Source organism: Tamandua tetradactyla, chromosome 3 (assembly GCF_023851605.1).
Source record: "Tamandua tetradactyla isolate mTamTet1 chromosome 3, mTamTet1.pri, whole genome shotgun sequence".
In the NCBI taxonomy this organism is placed as follows: Eukaryota; Metazoa; Chordata; class Mammalia; order Pilosa; family Myrmecophagidae; genus Tamandua; species Tamandua tetradactyla.
The window spans coordinates 207,776,340-207,797,955 of NC_135329.1; the positions used below are offsets into that span (position 1 = coordinate 207,776,340).

The 21,616-nt window shown below is 39.7% G+C and overlaps 1 protein-coding gene and 1 pseudogene across 6 annotated transcripts in view; one reads left to right on the plus strand and one right to left on the minus strand.

Annotated features, from left to right (window-relative positions):
* Window positions 1–18,900, plus strand: part of COPS7B (COP9 signalosome subunit 7B) — a 32,737-nt gene extending 13,837 nt beyond the window's left edge. For 5 of the 6 annotated variants that reach the window (XM_077155422.1, XM_077155423.1, XM_077155426.1 and 2 more), the window contains 3 exons: window positions 943–1,145; window positions 2,871–2,976; window positions 17,667–18,900. In XM_077155422.1, coding sequence (XP_077011537.1) covers window positions 943–1,145; window positions 2,871–2,976; window positions 17,667–17,825 — 468 coding nt within the window. In that variant the 3' untranslated portion in view covers window positions 17,826–18,900. Of the gene's footprint in view, window positions 1–942; window positions 1,146–2,870; window positions 2,977–3,055; window positions 3,124–17,666 lie in introns of all 6 variants that reach the window. The other variant, XR_013173118.1, reaches the window with a different exon arrangement.
* On the minus strand, window positions 13,455–14,375 carry LOC143676859 (non-selective voltage-gated ion channel VDAC2 pseudogene; annotated as a pseudogene).
* Window positions 18,901–21,616: the final 2,716 nt, after the last annotated feature.

Sequence of the window (21,616 nt, forward strand, 5' to 3'; positions counted from 1 at the left end):
CACCATTCCATCCAGGGAACATATGCCTAAGACTGTGAATCAGTAGTCTCAGTTCTGACATTTTGTGGTGTGAGCCTTTTGTCATTTGGTTAAAGAGTGCTTAAAGAGATGTATTTTTCAAACAGCAAAGCTTCTCAAAGTAATTTAACTACTTCATCTGTTACTTAGTGCATGGAGAACTGTGCCAGTGCCAGAGGAAAAACTTGCGATGTTTGACTTAATGTGAAGTAGATTTTTAATATATTGCCTTTCTCAGGGATTTTCAAGGGTCATATACTCTCATGATTTTTGTCTCATATGCCAACTTAAGACCCTAACTAAAATGCTTCTTCACTGTACTCCTCAGTTCTCTGTCTGTTTAGGAAACTTTATAGCCAGCTATTCATATTTATTAACAAAGAAGATCCAAATTCAATTAATTTATATTTGAGTTTGGATTTCTACCATCCCAGCCTGTTTCTGTCTAAGTTTTGGTAGGGTTATGCCTCTGAAAAAGTTTGCTTTTTGCATTTCCATTCTGTAATGACCTGACATTTGATTCAGAGTCTGCACACTTCCAGAAGTTGGCAGAGTGGCATGTATTGAGCATTTCCTTTTCTCTCCTCTCCTTTTTCTTCTTCTCCTAAAGGAGGAAGCCTTTTGGATCTCTAAGAGTATGGTCCAGGGTATGAAAACTGAAGGGTGATCTTCAGTGAAAACTGAATTCCATGAGACTGATAATCCAGGAAAACACCTTCTTAGATGCTATGGGGTCTTGCTTATCTCTTACAGGTCTCACAACTCATTTAGCCGTCTCTTGTTGCCATGGATACTAATAGTAACCTCTAAATTGTTTCTCAAAGTCCTGAGGCAGCTCTGTGGGTAATACCTGCATTTTCTTTAAAGTTCATCGTGCGTGTTTGCCGGATGGTTTTTATAAATATCAAATGGATTTATCTACAGTGTATCCCCTACTCTGTGCTGCTGAAGGACCTGGAGATGCGGAATCTTCGGGAACTAGAAGATCTCATCATTGAGGCTGTCTACACTGACATCATCCAGGGCAAGTTAGACCAGCGGAACCAGCTGTTAGAAGTAGATTTCTGCATTGGCCGTGACATCCGAAAGAAGGATATCAATAATATTGTCAAGACCTTGCATGAATGGTGAGGCTGAAAGAAGGGGTCCCCTCTTTTTAGGGAGGGGGATATCTGGCATGTTTTCTGTGCCAATGTTGGGCGAAATGTGCTCTTCATGTGTTAGTTGCCCGAGCTGAGGTTTTGGAGTGGGCCTTGGGGCTGTCTGGGGCTGCTTGTGACTGCAGCTGTATAGCCGTGGGGATCATTGCAGGCCCCTAGTGCCCTGATTTTCAGATTTGGGCTCAGAATTTGACCACACTCATGAAGTTAGTGTTTATAAGATGCTTTAGACAGAAAACCCCATGCTCACAGTTAGTAACATATTGGGCTAGCATTTGTAAAAGATTGTTAGAGATATTGAAAGCAAGGATTGGGTTAGTTTAATTTGGAAGACAGATTCACAGGCAGACTGTTTGGTGATTTTATCGTGGTATACAAAAAGAAAGGCGATGTTCACTTGTACTCTAATTTGATGGAATTTAATGTTTACAAGAGCTGTTACACATTCTATGAGGATCTGTTACAGAGTTATTGACAAGATTTGGACCTGAAAGCCAGATGGACTTAGTCAGGGATGAAGTCTGAGCTGAGTTGAAGGGTAATGGGGCTTAGAGCACAGCTGATGCTGAGGAGAGTTTGTTCCTGGCAGGCCCATGGCATGTTGGAGGGCATGAAGCCAAGCAGGCAAGTTTTGTGTTTGAGATTAGGCAAATTTTCTTTTAAAACAAACTGACTCCCTGGGATTCTCCCCCAAAGGAGGGTATCTTGAGGTGAGTGGCCCAGCTTTGGCCCCCTGGGCCCCAATACCCCTTGAGTTTCCCTCATTTCAGCTGCTATTGGACATGTACTGCTCAATTCCTCCCCTGCCAGGTTCTGTCCCAGGTGTGTACCTGCCACCTTCCCTTTACAACATTTGACAGGGGCAGGAGATTTTCAAAGCCATTAAATCAGAATAAAAGGGAAAAGCAGAAATGGTCTGACATACTAAATCTAGGTTTCTAGTCCTCCTGAGGATGTCCTCTGCCACTTAAAGTGGCCAATGCAGTTTGCTTGTCTAGAGTCTGTTTCCTATTGTTCATCAACATATTTCTACCCAGAGGTGCCATCATAATACCCATCCCAGCGCATTTGCCAGTAGCCATTCTTAAAAGCTGTGTTGAGAGGTGGAGTTAGATTTGAAACAAAATTGGTTTGTAGAGAGGGACCACAAATATGGCAAAATGATCATAACTAATGAGTCTTATGTGAGTGTTCTTAGTACTTTTCTCTTAATTTTTTTTATGTTTTAAATTTTTCAAAATAGAAATTTTGGAAACTAAAATAATGAGGAGGGGGATGGCAGTTAGAAACTAACATCAACTTAGGAGAAAAGGGGAATCTCCAAAATAGGATTCTTTTGAAATTGATTTTTCTTTTTAGAAAAGAGATAAATTAGTGCCACCTGTGAAGCCTTTCCTAATTCCTTTGATCTCACATTCTGTAAAAACTTTCCCATGGGGTGCAAAAGTTGGAAATTAAAACTATTTGAAGGAAACACCCAAATCCACCATATTTCTTTCCGTATGTCCTAATGTATGTGTTCAAAATTCCAGTCTTTTGGAAGGAGCATAGGAAAAGGGCCGTAGCAAAGGGGTGAGTTAAAGGAAGGTCATGGTCAGGTGCTTGGGAGGCCAGGTGGGAAGGGACATCTCTGAGACTGGAAGAAAGCTCTTATGCCTTCTTGTGGCTCAGGGCTGGTCATCTCCTTTGTAGGTGTGATGGCTGTGAAGCAGTTCTGTTAGGCATCGAGCAGCAAGTTCTGAGAGCCAACCAGTACAAAGAGAACCACAATCGAACTCAGCAACAGGTAGAGACAGAGGTAAGGAAGGGATCATTTCTTCTCTCCAGGGTGTACCTGTTTATCTCTTTGTGATGTTTTTTATTTTGTTTTGTTTTAGAAGTCTTGATATAGATGAAACATGCATTCACCCACATCCAGGCATGGGCCAGGTGCTGGGATACAGAGGTGTGTAGACATTGTCCCTGCTGTTAGTATTCTCCAGCTTCTTTTGATTTCTGATCAGCAGAGTGATCAGGTCTGGAGGATAGAGAATGTTGTATTTTGCAGCTGTGGAGCAAAAGAAAACGAATTTGGGGATAGCTCTTAAAGATGGACAGAAGGATGGTGCTTACTGTGTGGGAAAAGAGGTGTGCAGTTGGAAAGGGGCATGCAGGGCTTTGGGGTCCTGGTAATGTTCTGTTTCTTAAGCTGCATGATAGATACATTGTATTCATTTTCTTCTTTTAAATTGTGTGTGTGTGTGCATGTATGAGTGTGTATATATATTTCATAACAAAAACGGCGGGGAGGTGTAATTCACTGGATGAAATGCAAGTGAAGATAAAAGCATGTGAGTACAGTTTTAGTAGCCCTGGTTGTTCAGGACTCTTTTAACCCTTTGAACACTCTTTTAGCCCCTTGGACACATGTGTGCCTGTATTTGTGTTGTGAGCATGTGTTTGTGTGCCTGTAGCCTGGAGACCTATGGAGCGACCTCAGCATTTGCTCGGCACCTTTAAGATCAAATGTTAATAAGCATTGGAAGTGAGTCCTTTTCTAGTGTGATGGGGCTTGAAGTAATAATGGCATTTAATGAGTTTAAAAATCAGGTATCCAAGACACTGGCAGAATGGAGTCCAGAATTATACCCAAGAACGTAAGACATAAGTAGATGTGCTTTCCAAAGGGAATTTGTGAAACTTGGAGCTTTCGCCTACACTCCTGTATGTACTCTTTGAGTAGTCTTTGTATTCCAGCTGTTTGCCCCTTGCTTGACCCATAGAAGACTTTCAAATGTTTGTTGAGCTGAATATTTATGCAGACCATAGAAATGTGTCAGTGGACTGCTGACTGCCAAACTGCTTATCATCAACTAGAGCTAATTTATTTTTAATACATGTACACATACATACATATGGATTACCTATTTTGGGGATGTTTAATTCATGGTAGGGTGGGCCATGGTGGCTCAGCAGGCAGAGTTCTCACCTGCCATGCTGGAGACCCGGGTTCTATTCCCAGTGTCTACCCATACAAAAAAATAATAATAATAAAAGAAAAAATTAAAAAAATAATTCATAGTAAACTTTTTTTTTATTCTCCTCGTTTATTTTTTATAGCTATCCTAATGTTTGTGAAGCGGACCCACGTTGTGGATTTTGCCTTTCCTTGTTGATTAACAATGTTGAGTAACTTTTCATGTTTTGCTGGACATTTATATATCTTCTTTGGAGAAATGTCTCTTTAAGTCCTGCTTATTGAAAGAAAACAAATTGAGTTCTTTGTGTTGTTGAATATAAAAATTCCTTATATCTTCTGGCTACAACACCTTTAGCAGATATATGGTTTGCAGACATTTTGTATCATTTAGTACGTTGTCTTTCTCTTTCTTGATGAAGTCCTTCAAGGCCCGAAGGTTATATTTTGATGCAATTCTATATATGTAGTTTTCTTTAGTTGTGTGTATTTTTGGTGTCTTATCTAAGAATACATTGTTAAACTCAAGGTCATGAAGATTTTCTCCTATTTTCTTATGTATGCCTCTAAAATTTTCATGGATTTAGGTTGTTGATCCTTTTTCAGGTAATTATTGCATATGGTGTGAGTTAGTGGTCCAGATTCATTCCTTTGCATGTAGATATCCGTTGTCCCAGCACCAGTTGTTGAAGAGAGTCTTCTTTCTCTATTCAGTGATACTGGCATCTGGCATCCTTGAAGTAAGTCAACTGGTCATAGATCTGAGTTTATTTTTGCATTTTCAATTTTATTACATTAGTCTATACTTGTATACTTATGCCAATACCATCCTGTTAGTCATTATAATGTAAAAAGATTTGAAGTAGATAAGCATGAGTCCTCTGTCTTCTTTTTCAAGATTGTTTTGGCTATTCAGGATGCCTTGGCATTTCATATGAATTCAAGGATTGGGTTTTCCATTTTTATGATAGCGAGGGGCATGTCATCACCATCTTGTGTCACTCTCAGCAGCCTCAGACAACCAGACAAATCATAGTAAAATTTTAATTCTACTAGCCAGGGAGTAGAAACTACATTTAATTTAACATTAGCCAAAGCTAATTAGGGAAACAAGCCTGCTGCTTCGTGGTCTCCTCTTGATGATCATGGACTTATCTCTGACCTGGGATTGATGTCTGAGCGAAATAGAAAGGATGAACCACTCTCTCCTTTCTGTTTATTCCTCCCTTTAAATCAAACTCTGGGGCAAAATGAAGTTTGGGGGCTAAATTTACACACTGCCTAACATGGAACAGCCCATGTAAAACACAAAACCTTCGCTTACTTGATAACAACTAGGAGGACCCTTCCCACTGCTGGGGATTATTGTTGATTGTGTGGTGGATGGCGGATGTGTAGTTGTTATCAAAGATGAATGAAACTAATTTTATAATTTAAACTGCTCAAATTTTTACCAGGATAAATAGCATCTGACAATAGAAAGGTGGCTGTGAACAGAGCTACTTTAGATATGGGCTAATATTTGAGGCATACCCAGTGCTCATACAATAGTGTGGACTTTCTAAATCATGGTCATTAAAAACACAAATAGGAGCCCTCACACATGAATTTCTTATCATGGTCTGTTGTTGAAAACGCCGCTACTCTTGCTGGCAGAACTTCTTGCTGCCACCAGGTGGCAGTAAGGCTTTGATTAAGTTTGAAAGAACGAAATCTGAGGAAAAGGCCAAGGCTGCCTCCACCACTAAATAAAATGATTTACTGATTTAATAATCTTCTAGAAAGTCTGGAACAGACCAGCAATGGAAGATGGAGTGCATGATCAAAGCCCAGAGTTTTGTCAGTTTTTACATGCAGTAAATGCACAATCTGGCTAATAGGTATAGGATGCTGATTGTCTCCAGCTTGAGGTGCATAGAAGGTATTCACTAAATTTTTCTTTTTTAATTTTTATTAATAAAAACAATCAACATACAATATGAACATTTGAACTTTTTTCTTTTTTTCATCATATAGCTGTATATTCATCATCATGATAATTTCTTAGAACATTTGCATCAATTCAGAAAAGAAAATAAAAAGAAAACAGAAAAAAATCCATACATACCATACCCCTTACCCCTCCCTTTCATTGATCACTAGCATTTCAATCTACTAAATTTATTTGAACATTTGTTCCCCCTATTATTTATTTTTAATCCATATGTTTTACTCATCTGTCCATAAAGTAGATAAAAGAAGCATCAGACACAAGGTTTTCACAATCACACAGTCACATTGCGAAAGCTGTATCATTATACAATCATCTTCAATAAACATGGTTACTGAAACACAGCTCTACATTTTCAGGTAGTTCCCTCCAGCCTCTCTGTTACGCCTTAACTAAAAAGGTGCTATCTACTTTATGCCTAAGAATAACCTCCAGATAACATCTCGACTGTTTGGAATCTCTCAACCATTGACACTCTGTTTTGTCTCATTTCTCTCTTCCGCCTTTTGGTTGAGGAGGTTTTCTCAATCCCTTGGTGCTGAGTCCCAGCTTATTCTAGGATTTCTGTCCCATGTTGCAGGAAGGTCCACACCTCTGGGAGTCATGTCCCACTTAGAGAGGAGAGGGCAGTGAGTTTGCTTGTTGTGTTGGCTGAGAGAGAGAGGCTACATCTGAGCAACAAAAGAAGTTCTCTTGGGGGTGACTCTTAGGCCTAAATTTAAGTAAGCTTAGCCTATCCTTTGTGGGATTAAGTTTCATATGAACAAATCCCAAGATTGGGGGCTTATCCTATTGCTTTGGTTGTCCCCACTGCTTGTGAGAATATTAAGAATTCTCCACTTGAGGAAGTTGAATTTTCCCCCTTTCTCGTCATTCCCCCAAGGGGACTTTGCAAATACTTTTCACTAAATTTTTAACTTAAAAAGAAGAACAAATCTACAGAGGTAATTCCATCAGATTCTGCTCAAATTTATGGTTTTGATGCATTGTCAAAGCATCACAAAATACCTCATATTTAAATTTCATTTTGGAATGTACTTTTCTTTATATTTAAATGTGTTTGTTTTTGATGCTCTGTGGAATCTCACTATATAGCTGTTGCATCATTTACAAATTAGGCTTTGTTGCAGTCATGTAGATCATAAAGCAAAATTGAACACAGTAAGCTGTGCTTTCTCTTATATAGAAACTCTCCTAGGGGTTATGTAGGAACTCCCCAAGGAGTTTCTTGAGGCATATGGGCTGTTATACTGCATCAGAAGAGCCTCCTGGCACCTCCTTGAGAGTCCTCTCTATCTCCCAATTTTCTTGTTCTCTGTGGCACTTTTCCACCTGTAAACTTTACTTCCCAATGTGTACTGTTACTTTGATTCTCAACTGAAGGAAATTTTCCTGTCCCAGGAGGCTCTTCTTTCACCTGACCATTTAAGGTCTCTCAGCTCAGCCATGGATACTCTGATTCCAAAGCTAATCCACATAATCTGATGCCACTATAACATAGAAATGCCATTGTTAAGTTGTTAAGTGTGGTAGGCTTTTAATGGCTTTATTCTACAAAAACAGGCATGAGAGATAAAATAATACAGTGATTACTTGGATATTGATTAAGTGCTTTTTCCTTACTCATGTAGGAGTTGTACTGTGTCAGGATGAGAGAATCACCACAGAAAACCATTGGTAGTATTAGCTGATTGTTTAGTAAAAATTACTGCACAAAATTCTAAATCTCAGATTGACAGCTAAAATCAAGATATTGCCAAGTATTTATTCTCTTTACCTATGGTTAGTTGAACCCAGTTCAATTGCGTCTTCATTTTTAATGTCTTGCTCTTCAGAGTTCTTATGCTCAAACAAGCAGTCCAGAACATTTGCTTTCCTTTCTGCAGAATCCTTAATCTCAGCCATCTGAACCTGGACTGTCTAGTTTTCCTCTTTTGCTATCTTCTTTTATGTACAAGCAGATTGGTTGCCAGGAGTCCCTTGGCTTTAGAAATTTCTGCTAAAACTTCCCAACTGTTTTTCTTTTACAATTACATTATTGTATATATTAATTTGTTAGACTCCAGCAAATCCTCTGGCTATCCTGTCAGTAAAAGATGAATGCACTCCTGATAAGTGGCTTCCGGGTCAAGATGGCGGCTTAACAACGTGCGCGTTTTAGTTTGTCCTCCAGAACAACTACTAAATAACAAGAAACAGTACAGAACAACTCCTGGGGCCACGTCAGTGACCAGACACACAGCGTACCCCAGTCTGGACCAGCTGGACCGGCTGTGAGCACCCCCCGCCCCCCACCGAACCATGAGTTCCCAAAGCTGCAGTGGCCAGTGCCCCTCCCCCACAGGCTGCTTCCCAGAGGGGAAAGGAAAGGACTTTACCAGCAGCAGGGACTGGGCACAATCAAATGCCAATTGTGGAACTAATTAACAAATTCGGACTACTAAAAATAGGCCCCCAGCTTAGGTGAACCTGATCATAGCGGAGGTTGCTCATTTTTGCCCTGGCGCCAAGGGGGCAGGACTGACAGAAAAAGGGGGGAAAAAAAAGAAGGAAACACAGGTTTTTGTGGCTGTGTATCTACAAAGGCTTGACTGCCTCTGGATACAGCAGCAGGACTTTTCAGGCTGCAACTGCCCCAGGCATAGGCAGAAGTGAGCTCTTTTGGGGGCTTGTCTGGAGCCTGTGCCTTCCCCAGGGGAGGGGTGAAGCCCAACCCAGGTGGAAGCCCTCCATCAAGGAATTCAGACACCAGGGCTTGGTAATTTGAAGCCATTAAAACCAGCCTACAACCTCTCCTCTGTCTCCACCATGCCCCCAGCAGGGAGAGTCTGCCAAAGTTAAAGGTACCACATCATCTTATGCTGGTGGGACCTGTAGTCAGACAAGCACCACACACAGGGCAGGATAAGAAAAACAGAGTCCAGAGACTTCACAGGAAAGTCTTTCAATCTGCTGGGTCTCACCCTCAGGGAAAACCGATGCAGGTGACTCTTTCCTCCTGATAGGAGGCCAGTTCGGTCTAGGAAAATCCGGCTGGGGTATATAATATCTAAGTAGACCCTCCTAGGTGTGGAGGGAGGGGGAAGGCACCACACAAGCAGGGCAAAAAACAAGAAAACAAGAACAGAAAAATTCTCCTCTGTTAAACAAAACTTAAGCTAAAGGTCCAGATAAAGCTGAACGGAATGTCAAAGAACAGATAGACAACAAATTCATCCAGCAAGAAAACCCTAGATAAAAGAAGTGAAAGCAATCTCCAGAATAAACTAATTAAGGTAATTAAATGCCTAGACACCAGCAAAAAATAACAAATCACACTAGGAAAATTGAAGATATGGCCCAGTCAAAGGAACAAACCAACAATTCAAATGACATACAGGAGCTGAAACAATTAATTCAGAATGTACGAACAGACATGCGAAAACTCATCAAAAACCAAATCAGTGAATTGGGGGAGGATATAAAGAAGGCAAGGAAAGAACAAAAAGAAGAAACTGAAAGTCTGAAAAAACAAATCACAGAACTTATGGGAATGAAAGACACAGTAGAAGAGATGAAAAAAACAATGGAAACCTACAATGGTAGATTTCGAGAGACAGAACATAGAATTTCTGAACTGGAGGACGGAACATCTGAAATCCGTCAAGAAACAGAAACTATAGGGAAAAAAATGGAAAAATATGAGCAGGGACTCAGGGAATTGAAAGACAATATGAAGTGCACGAATATACGTGTTGTGGGTGTCCCAGAAGGAGAATAGAAGGGAAAAGGAGGAGAAAAACTAATGGAGGAAATTATCACTGAAAATTTTCCAACTCTTATGAAAGACTTAAAATTACAGATCCAAGAAGTGCAGCATACCCCAAAGAGAACAGATCCAAATAGACAAACTCCAAGACATTTAATGATCAGAATGTCAGAGGTCAAAGAGAAAGAGAGGATCTTGAAAGCAGCAAGAGAAAAGCAATCCATCACATACAAGGGAAGCCCAATAAGACTATGCACAGATCTCTCAGCAGAAACCATGGAGGCGAGAAGACAGTGGGATAATATATTTAAATTATTAAAAGAGAAAAACTGCCAACCAAGAATTCTATATCCAGCAAAACTGTCCTTCAAAAATGAGGGAGAAATTAGAACATTTTCAGACAAAAAATCACTGAGAGAATTTGTGACCAAGAGACCAGCTCTGCAAGAAATACTAAAGGGAACACTAGAGACAGATAACAAAGACAGAAGAGAGAGGTGTAGAGAAGAGTGTAGAAAGGAAGACTATGAGTAAAGGTAAAAAGAAGGAAAATTAGATATAACATATAAAATCCAGAAGGCAAAATAGTAGAAGAAAGTAATACCCATGCAGTAATAACACTGAATGTTAATGGATTAAACTCTCAAATCAAAAGACATAGTCTGGCAGAATGAATTAAAAAACAGGACCCATCTATATGCTTTCTCTACTCAAAGGACACAAGGCCAAGGACACAAATGGACATTTACACACCAATGTTTATAGCAGCATTATTAACAATTACCAAGAGATGGAAACAGCCAAAATGTCCATCAACAGACAGTTGACTAAACTGCGACATTTACATAAGATGGAATATTATGCAGCTGTAAGACAGAATGAAGTTATGAAGTATGTAACAACATGAATGGACCTTAAGGACATTATGCTGAGTATGATTAGTCAGAAACAAAAGGACAAATACTGTATGGTCTCACTGATATGAACTGACATTAGTGAATAAACTTGGAATATTTCCTTGGTAACAGAGACCATCAGGAGATAGAAATAGGGTGAGATATTGGGTAATTGGAGCTGAAGGGATACAGACTGTGCAACAGGACTGAATATAAAAACTCAGAAATGGACAGCACAATACTACCTAACTGTAATGTAATTATGTTAAAACACTGAATGAAGCTGCATGTGAGAATGATAGAGGGAGGAGGGCTGGGGACATAAATGAAATCAGAAAGAAAGATAGATGGTAAAGATCGAGATGGTATAATCTAGGAATGCCTAGAGTATATAATAATAGTGAAATGTACAATGTACAAATTTAAAAAATGTTTTTGAATGAGGAAGAACAAAGGAATGTCATTATTGTAGAGTGCTGAAAATAGATGATAATTAATACGTTAAAATGTCACCTTATGTATGAGACTAAAGCAAAAAATGTTTATTTGTTACGAAATTTATATTTTGACTAGAGCATTTCCGAATATAACTCATGTAGATAGTTTGATTGAATGTCATAAGTACTTGGAATCTCAGGTAGGACATGAGATATTGTTGGTTTGTCCAGAGTGATGCCCTGATGAATCCCAGAGTGATTTGATCAGTGACTGGAAAAGTATTTGCAAGCCCCCTTTGGGGAATGGTGAGAGTGGGGAGAAATTTAACTTCCCGAAGTTGAATTCTTGATATTCTCACAAGCAGTGTGGACAACCAAAGCTATAGGCTTAGCCCCCAGTCTTGGGGTTTGTTCATATGAAACTTAACCCCACAAAGGATAGGTCAAGTCAACTTAAAATTTAGGCCTAAGAGTCACCCCCAAGAGAGCCTCTTTTGTTGCTCAGATGTGGCCTCTTTCTCCAGCCAACATGATGAGCAGTCTCACCACCCTCCCCCTCTCTGCGTGGGACATGACTCCCAGGGGTGTGGACCTTCCTGGCAATGTGGGACAGAGATCCTGGAATGAGCTCAAACTCAGCATCAAGGGACTGAGAAAAACCCTAGAATGAGCTGAGAATTAACATCGGGGGATTGAGAGAACCTTCTCGACCAAAAGGGGAAGAGTGAAATGAGACTAAGTGTCAATGGCTGAGAGATTCCAAACAGAGTCAAGAGGTTATCCTGGAGGTTATTCTTATGTATTAAGTAGATATCACCTTGTTGTTCAAGATGTAGCGGAGAGGCTGGAGGGAACTGCCTGAAAATGTAGAGCTGTGTTCCAGTAGCCATGTTTCTTGATGATGATTGAACAATGATATAGCTTTCACAATGAGACTCTGTGAATGTGAAAACCTTGTGTCTGATGCTCCTTTTAGCTACTATATCAACAGAAGAGTAGAACATATGGAATAAAAATAAATAATAGGGGGAACAAATGTTAAAATAAATTTAGTTTGAAATGCTAGTGGTAAATGAAAGCGAGGGGTAAGGGGTATGGTATGTATAATCTTTTTTTTTCTCTGTTATCATTTTATTTCTTTTTCTGTTGTCTTTTTATTTCTTTTTCTAAATCGATGCAAATGTTCTAAGAAATGATGAATATGCAACTATGTGATGATATTAAGAATTACTGATTGTATATGCAGAATAGAATGATATTATAAAAAAAAATTACTGCACGAAGGAAATAAGGCTAAATGGTTTTTAAAATATTTATATATTTTTTGAGATATCTTTACACACATGCAGTCCATCCAAAGTATACAATCAATGGCTCACAATATTCATCACCATGATCATTTTTGGAACATTTGCCTCACTCCAGGAAAAGAAATAAAAAGAAAAAACTCATACATCCCATACCCCTTACTCCTCCCTCTCATTCACCACTAGTATGTCAATCTATAAATGTTTTTTTTTAACATTTTTTGTGAAATATATATATAAAAAAGCAATAAATTACAAAGTACATTTTAACAAATACTTACAGAGAAAATTTCAAAATATGATATGGACTACAGTTCCACAATTTCAGGTATTTCAAATATTTCCTTCTTGCTGCTCTAAGACACTGAAGACTAAAATATATTAATATAATGATTCAATAGTCATACGCATTTATTAAATCTTATCTTCTCTATTGTAATTCCTCCTTCTTTGATCCTTCTCCCAATCTTGGGATATTTGGGCAATGACCATTTTTAACATGTTGAAAAGGGGTGTCAGCATTATGGGGTAGGGGGTGCAACTGGTTGATGCTCTTGGAGAAACTGATAACTCTGGGTTTCAGGGCTTATCTGGTCTAGGAAACATCTGAAGGTTTCAGCTTTCTGAAACATTAAACTTAGTGAAACTTTTATAGGGTCTCAGATTTAGAGCCCTGGGTATTCTTTAGTGTTTTTTTTTGTTTGTTTGTTTCCCAAAAAGATCTATTTCATTATTGGTGGATAGCGCATTTAACAGTTAAATACATTTGAATAATGTATAGGTGACTGCATGACTGCAGCATTGGTAACTAGATAACCATTTTAAGTAGAAACCAGCTAACAAGTAACTATCTAAATATTTAAATTCAGATCTTGTTTCGATAATCCTTTGTTCACCTTCTTGGGGGTCAAAGAGACCAGATGACCTTACTGGTCATTCCACTTACTGGTCACAGTGGAAATATATTAAGGCCAAATCTTCCAGTATCCGTTCCCAGAGGTTTCTTGAGCTGGATTAAGCCTCCAGCTCCCTGGGCAAACCTGACTTTGTTGCCTCCAGCATTAATGCTCTTCCCGTCTACCAGAGCAGACAGTGTAAGTGTCACACTAGTCCTCAGAGTCTGAGTGTAGTCCATTACAATTAAACTAGAGTTGTTGACATTTGCAGAAATAGAAGCAATGGGATCCAATTGATATTTAGCTGCAATGCCAAAACGAGTATAGTCGGTACCCAATATCCAGCAAGGTTTATTGTAGTGACAAGATCTTCACATACTTTGATAAATTGATCCTCCACATTCTTTCCCATCATTGACATTAGTGTGTAGCTGAAGTCTCCAGTCCTCTAGTCCACTGCAAAGTTATTCCTTGTCAGCTTTGATTTGGCACTATCAAAGGTCATCTGGTAACCAGCAAGCCATTCCTCATAACCAAAGACGGCTGAATCTTGGATTGCAGGTTGAGCAAAATCAAAATCAATGTCACAACCAAAGTTTATACATTCCTTCTTGTAAGAAGATTTTATTTTACCACTTTTCTTTCCCATATTTCTTGAGAAGGTGGTTTCAAATGTGACTTTCAAACCTTAACAAATCTGGTGTCTTCGATTGCAATTTCTGTTCCCAGAGTGTTATCAGTGTTCCATTTTTCTGTGAAAGTGAGACCATACTCACACCATTTGCGCTTGGTCTCCAAGGTCCCAGGAACTTTACCAGTGTCTGTTAGATGAACCAGATTTGAGAATTCCATGCCGCTGCATGACTTTGTTTTCCTATCCAGTTTCACCAAGCCCAAACCAAATCCTTTGTTGAAAATGTCTCTGGCAGCTTTGCCAAGGTCAGTCAGTATATGATGGAGGATACATATTGACCTCACACAGCTCTGCCTGTGGGTCGCCAATGCGAGGCTGAGGGAAGGGGTGATCTGGTTGTTTCCTGAGGGGTCCATCACTCCAGCTGCTATTCTGGTCCAAGATATTGGTAAAGTGAAGGGCTGGCCTTTCGATTTTACAGGAATTTTGTTGGTTGGGGCTTGGCGTACTATGGCAATTAGCAATATCTAGCTGAAGCTTACAAAAGAATAACCTCCAGAATAGCCTTTCACTTCTATTTGAAATCTCATAAGACTAAATGGTATTTATCAGCCAGGCCAAAATTAAGGAAATATTTAATTTTTTATTTTTTATGTTTCTGGCTTAAACAATGCAAATTTATTAGCTGACAGTTTTGAGGCTGAGAAAATGTCCAATGCAAGGTATCATCAAGGTGATTCTTTCTTCCCAAAAACTCACTGTCACCAATTCTTGGCTCCTCCACCACATGGCAAGGCACGTTGTAGTGTCTGCTAATCTCTCCTTTCTCTTCCAGTTTCATTGATTTCAGCTAGCTTCCGTGGATTATTTTTCTCTTTCTCTCTGTATTCATTCTGTTAATAAAGTACTCCTGTAAGAGGATTAAGAGCCATCTGGGTTGAGGTGGGTCACAGCTTAACTGAACATCCTATTTACATTGGGTGACATCCACAGGAATGGATTAGATATAAGACCATGTTTTCCTGGGGATACATACAGCTTCAGACAACCACAGGGTGCTAGAAACTGCATGTTAAAGATTAGTCTCAAGATGGAGAAAGTAAATTTACTAAGAAAATGTTGTAGGTCTGTTCAGCTGAGTTCCCTGATTAAACTGTTTGGCCTTTTTTACTTGCTAAAATTTGGGGTCAGTTACATAAAACAGAAAAACTCAAAATAATAGTACCTTAATGAAGGATTGGATATATTTCTCTTTCACTTGAAATTAGAAGTCTAGGACTGCTGTGATAGCCTCCAAAATCATCAGGCCCCAGGAAGTATGTTTATGTGCCCCGTCCTTCTGTAGGTTTCCATCCTCAGAGTCATTACATGGCTGTTGAAGCCCACACCCAGGCTGCAAGAAGTGAAAAAAACAGAAGGACAAAAAAGGGCCAGTGATAGAATTATGTTCCTATAAGAAACCCTGCCTGAATTCCCATACAACACTTCTGATTACATCTTACTGATTATATCTCATGAGATTGATCACAAGGAAGGGTAGAGAATGTAATCTTTCTTCTGGGTACATTGTCAATGACATTAAATAAAATTGGGGTTCTTTTACCAAGGTAGAATGGGAGAGTGGATACTGGCATAGGCAACTAGGAATCTATGCCATAATTATGCCTTATTATTCTATTATATTTATGGAGTTTATTTAGGAATTTTGCATTTATTTTCATGTAGTTTTTCTTGTTTTGAAAGATTTTGTTTTCGGTTTTATGCTAGCTTTATAATTTTTTTTCTGTGCTCTGGAATAGTTTATATAAGAATTCTTGTCCAGGGTAGTCAGAGTGGGGTCAGAGTGAAGTATGTGACAGACCTCAGCATCTGGCATCCAAGGCTCCTGGCCATGGTGATCAGGGCAGGGAGGGCATGTGACCCAGACATACTCAGTGAGGAAGTGACACTTTTTCTAGAGCTTAGAAGAAAATGATTCATAGGATTCATTATTTCTTTCCCTGATGAATTGAAAGAAGATGTGAGGCTAAAGCTGTGGCAGCTGCATCACCCACACCAGGGATGGAATCTGTGTGAAGAAAGATCTAGAAAGTGGGTGTGGAGCCAAAGATGGAGAGGGAAGCAGGATCTGGGCAACACTGGTTTAAATTCTAATCAACTAAGGCTATCTCTTTTTAGTTAGGCCACTCAGGGATTTAGCATTCACTTTCTCTCTCTTTTTTTTTTTCAACTTATACTAGCTAATAGTTTAACTATTATATATATATTTATATGTATTATATATATTTTAATTTATTAAACATATCAACATACAAACACAAACATTCTTACCATATGATCATTCCATTCTTACTCACAGTATCATCACATAGTTGTATATTCATCATCATGATCATTTCTTAGAACATTTGCATCAATTCAGAGAAAGAAATAAAAGACAACAGAAAAAAATTCATACATACCATACCCCTTACTCCTCCTTTTCATTAATCACTAGCATTTCAATTTATTAAATTTATTTTAACATTTGTTCCCCCTATTATTTATTTATTTTTAATCCATATGTTTTTCTCGTCTTTTGATAAAGTAGATAAAAGGGTCATCAGACACAAGATTTTCACAGTCACACACAAAGTCACATTGAGAAAGCTATATCATACAATCATCTTCAGTAAACATGGCTACTGGAATACAACTCTACATTCTCAGGCAGTTCCCTCCAGTCTCTCCATTACACCTTAACTAAAAAGGTGATATCTATATTATGCATAAGAATAACCTCCAAGATAACCTCTGGACTCTGTTTGGAATCTCTCAGCCATTGACACTATATTTTGCTAATTTCTCTCTTCCCCCTTTTGGTCGAGAAGGTTTTCTCAATCCCTTAATGCTGAGTCCCAGCTCATTTCTAGGATTTCTGTCCCATGTTGCCAAGAAGGTCCACACTCCTGGGAGTCATGTCCCACGTAGAAAGGGGGAGGGCGGTGAATTTGCTTGTCGTGTTGGCTTAGAGATAAAATATAACTATTATATTTTATCTTGTTTTTATTCATTACTCCTTTTGATTTCTAGTTAATGAGTTTCTGCTCTCATCTTTAATAAATCTAGATTTCTGCATTCCCACTTTACTCCTTTTAATAAAGTTGTTTTGCTAAATGGGAACTAATCATTTGCTTGAAAGATACCATTTTGAAAACAAAGGCCCTGTAATAAAAACTTGTTAGTTTTCTAATGTTTTATTAGAATAAAAATTTCTCAGCATTTCAGGAAACCTAAAAAACAAATTCACTTAGGCAGTGCATGCCAGGTACTAAAAATCTGAGGCGTGCTTCTCGATTTTTCTTTCATTTTGTTAATATTTATTTTCAAGTTGCCAGGTCTTTAATAGATTGGAAGTTGAATATATCTGACATGAAAAGAAGTAAACAAGTATGCTTGTTACAATTTTGACTAAGTTTCTTAAAATGCTGTGAAAGCTTCTCCTCGTCTGGATTTCTGAAAATGATTTCAAACTTTCTTGCAAAGGGTTATGGCTTCTTGTCTGTGTGGTTCTCATAGTGGAGAGCCAGTTTTGGTGAATTTCTGGTGCTTCAGACTAAGCACACCAATCCTGTTTCCCTCCAGGTTACTAATATCAAGAAGACACTCAAAGCCACCGCATCTTCCTCAGCACAGGAGATGGAGCAGCAATTGGCTGAACGGGAGTGTCCCCCTCATACTGAACAGAGGCAGCCCACCAAGAAGATGTCCAAAGTGAAAGGTCTGGTATCCAGCCGCCACTAGGGCCGGCTGGGGCAGCTGGCACTCACCAGGCCTGAGTCAGGTTGGGAGGGGACACCAAGGGCCTATATCCTTCCCTCTCTACCTTCAGTGAGTTCCAGACCTGCCCATCCCCTTACCAGCACCTCCCTACACTGTTGGTACTGTTCCAGAAAAAACCGTTACTCCTTTGCCTCACCCACTCCTTCCTCCCCCAGTTGTTCCCTTCAGACTCAGGGGCTCCACTGATGCCATCTTAACAGGGTCAGACACTGCCCAGCTTCCCTCCAGGAGGTTCTTGTCTCTGTTTAAGGGCTTGTCTCCCTCCCAGTTCTTCTTTTGCTCCATGAAGTGGTCATGCCATTTTGTCAGGCTGGTCATAAGCCAGAGGCAGCTTTAACCGGCCCCCGGGGATGACTGTGAAGGAGGCCTCTCTCTGAGCGAGGAGGAGGCAGCCCATGTGCCACAGTACCCACAATGGTGCAGGCAATCTCTTAGTCAGGTATCACAATGCTTTGTTCTCCCTCTCCTGCCTTACCCTTTGTTGGCAGCTCCACTGTAGGCCATGGAGGGATGTGATGCTGGGCTATGTTTACTAAACCTGCGGGTTTTCAGCCTCTTGAGCCCAGCTCCCATCTCTCACTAGTTGGGAGCACTGGGCTGTCTGACCTCCAGTATCTGAGCACAAATGGAGGGTGCTGTGGGTCTGCAGCTGGCAGAAGTTATTTATTCCAGCTTGGTGTTCTTTGCTGACCATTCTTCTTGCTGCCTCTGACTCCTTGTGTGGACCCCAGCTGCCTACTGGGGGCAGTCTGCCAACACTCGCTCTCCCAAGATCTTTAATTCCTCCTAGCTGCATCAGTGGTGGGGCTGGTGGTGCCAAGGCCCGTGTCTGGTGAAGGACTTGTTGCTGCTTCTGTCTTTCTTTCCTCCCCGTCCTTGGCTGATGACCCAGAGCCCTTTGATGATGGCATTCTCCTCGCAAGAGAAAAGGACTTGACTAGCCTTTCTGAACTTGAACGGTTTCAGGTTATATTTTATTTTATTTTTTTTTTGTACATGTTCTGATTCTAATACATTTCAACATACTTTTTTTTCCCCCCGTGTGTCAATATTTGTTATAGACTAATCGCCGGGGATTTTTCACCTGGTTGGAGGGTGGTGTGTGTTTGTGTGTGTGTGGTGTTTCTCTAAAGGGGAGGTGGAAGTCCTGAACTGATACTAACGTTCAATGAGGAAAAAGCACATTTAGAACAAAAAATAAAGTGTAGATCTAATGTACGTGACTGTGGAGCGTGGGGTGCATAGTTGGTGGATTTCAAGGGGTTGGGATTAGGGTGGTTCAGGAAAATGTGGTGCTATTTCAATACCATGTTGAAAAATAGTTTTCTCCTTTTTCTAAAATGTCCAGCAGCTGCTTATCATTATTGAATGTTAACAAAAGCTTTGTCATTTTCCTTTTAAGGTAGTCCACTTGCCCACGTAACATTATGCCCATCTGGAAAGTTCAGTTTAAGGTAGCATTTACCAAAGTACCTTTCATGGAAGTCCCTAGTCATATGCTCTATGGAAAAGGGGTTTTGTTGTTCAATAAATTTGGCACACCCTGCATCCCACATAGTCCTTTGAAAATTTGTTATTAAAGTCTTAGAGAAGTTCTGGGTGAGGACGCCTGTACTGACACTGATTATATTTTGGTAATATCTGGTAGAACAAATTTTGGGAAGTTTTTTGAAACATTATTTTCAAAAATCTTAAGAGAAACAGATCACCTCCCAGCCTTATAGATTTTTCCAACCATTCTTTCTAGACCTAAAACAGGCAAGTTCACTCTTCGTGAGTTGTCTTTTAACTTGTCATTCCAGCTGGTGAGTAAATTAGGGAACACAGCCTTTGACTTATCTGAAATATGTGACCACTTCTTGTTTGCCCCAGGGCCTAGAAGTGCTGTAGGTTCATCTTCCTTGTGGTTCTGCTACTTCCTTAGAAATAGTAATAATGATGACAGTGATAACACATTTGTAAGGTGCTTTACAGGCTATCTTCATTTACAACAACTCATTTAATCCTCTACACCCAGACAGTCTTCTGGGATTGGTAAGGGTAAGTATTGTTAAAATCATCCTCACTTTACATGTGAGAAAGTGGAAACTCAAAATACCCAGATGTTACGTGGCAGAACAAGGATGCCTAGATCTCCTGACTTGCACATCCCAGCTCTCTTCTGTTTAGAGTCATATTTAGAGTCTGTTCCCTAAACTGAACCCTTGTACCCCTCCTACCTGCTTGTTCCTCTGAGGGCTCAACTTGCTGTCTTTTTTTTTTTTTTTTAACTCTTTTTTTTATTGTATAATATTCAACTTGCTTTTAACTGACATGCAGTACCTTACAGCCTCTGCTTCCCCAGTATACCCAGCCACTTTATGGGGCAGCAGAGAGGATGAGGTAGGGAGCTCCAGGAACTGTGGGTACAAGTGGCCTGGCTGCAAGTGGCTGTTAAAGACAGACCACAGTCCAGGGCTTCCTCTTTACTGGTCTGGTGGGAGACCTGGCCTCCAAGCTCTGCAGTTTCCCATTTGGCAGGTTGTGACTGCTGAGTTCTGGTCTGAAATATGCATAGATGTTTTATACATAAATATGGATAGACAGCATTCAGAAGTGGTGTCCTCATCAACACTGAAAAGTCTCAGGTGGGGAAGAAGACCCTGCAGTATTAAACAGTTAACTTGGTAGGAGTACTTGTGGATTGGATATAGCCACCACCTTTAACTCCTACCTCTTCAAGTCCTTTGTGTTCTTCTCTGCTGTTGGTCCAGATGAGAGGCGCTAGTTCCTTTCCACTTGGGTAACAACATTCAGGAGTGTTTAGAGCACAAATAGAAGCCATTTTTGTAATCCAAATCTGAGATTACCACCACTGATATTCGGAAATCCCCCTTCCTCCCACCTTTTGAGTCATAGGTAGTGGGGTGGTGACCAAATTGCTGAAAGGATAAACTGCTTGATATATTTTTACTTACATTGCAGTGTTCTCTCTCTGTGGTGCTGGATTTCCTGAACCCAAAGGGTTCCAGTTCCTGTACTTGTCACAGCCCAAGACCTTAAACACATGTTTTGAAAAAGAAAAGAAAAGTCATATATATCTCTTCAATACAGCTGGGTTTTGGTTTTTGCGCTCCTGAAGGACCCATCACGCTGCTAATGGTACTGGAGTTTCAGAGATAACACCTTAGTCTATGATTGTACCTTTGTCCTCCTGGGAATTCTGTGTATAGCAGTGAGCATCTGCCTATTTCATTACATCTTTTCTTATAGTTTACTCATGAGATTTACAGATTGAAGTAAATACTTTATCATAAATTTCATTTTACATCTCCTTCATATTATTCTTAGGGATTCTTTTAAACTTAACGTCAGTTATAAAAGTTATTTGTGATTGACCTCATGATAGTAAAGGTGAGGGTTAACATATTTATTATAAAAAGGGAATGTTGAGACTGTTAGGGATGAGAACTGCTAATTCAGTTAAGGATGAATTTGACAAAGAACTAAGTAATGGGGAAAGAAAAAAAAAGGGGCGGGGAAGCCCAGTTCTTCTTGGTGTCATTTATACCCATCCTTACATTGCTTTTCCCTAACAGAACCCCAGTACAGTTTAATCTATTGCTTATCTTTCTTCAAACAATTGCTGGAGAAATCCCACAACTACAGAGAGTTGCTACTACAAATGTGCTGTCTCTAACCTTAACTGGGTCCTCAAAGCTGCCAGGCAACCCTGTCATAAATCCTATTTCCCTCTTACTCATTCCCTACAG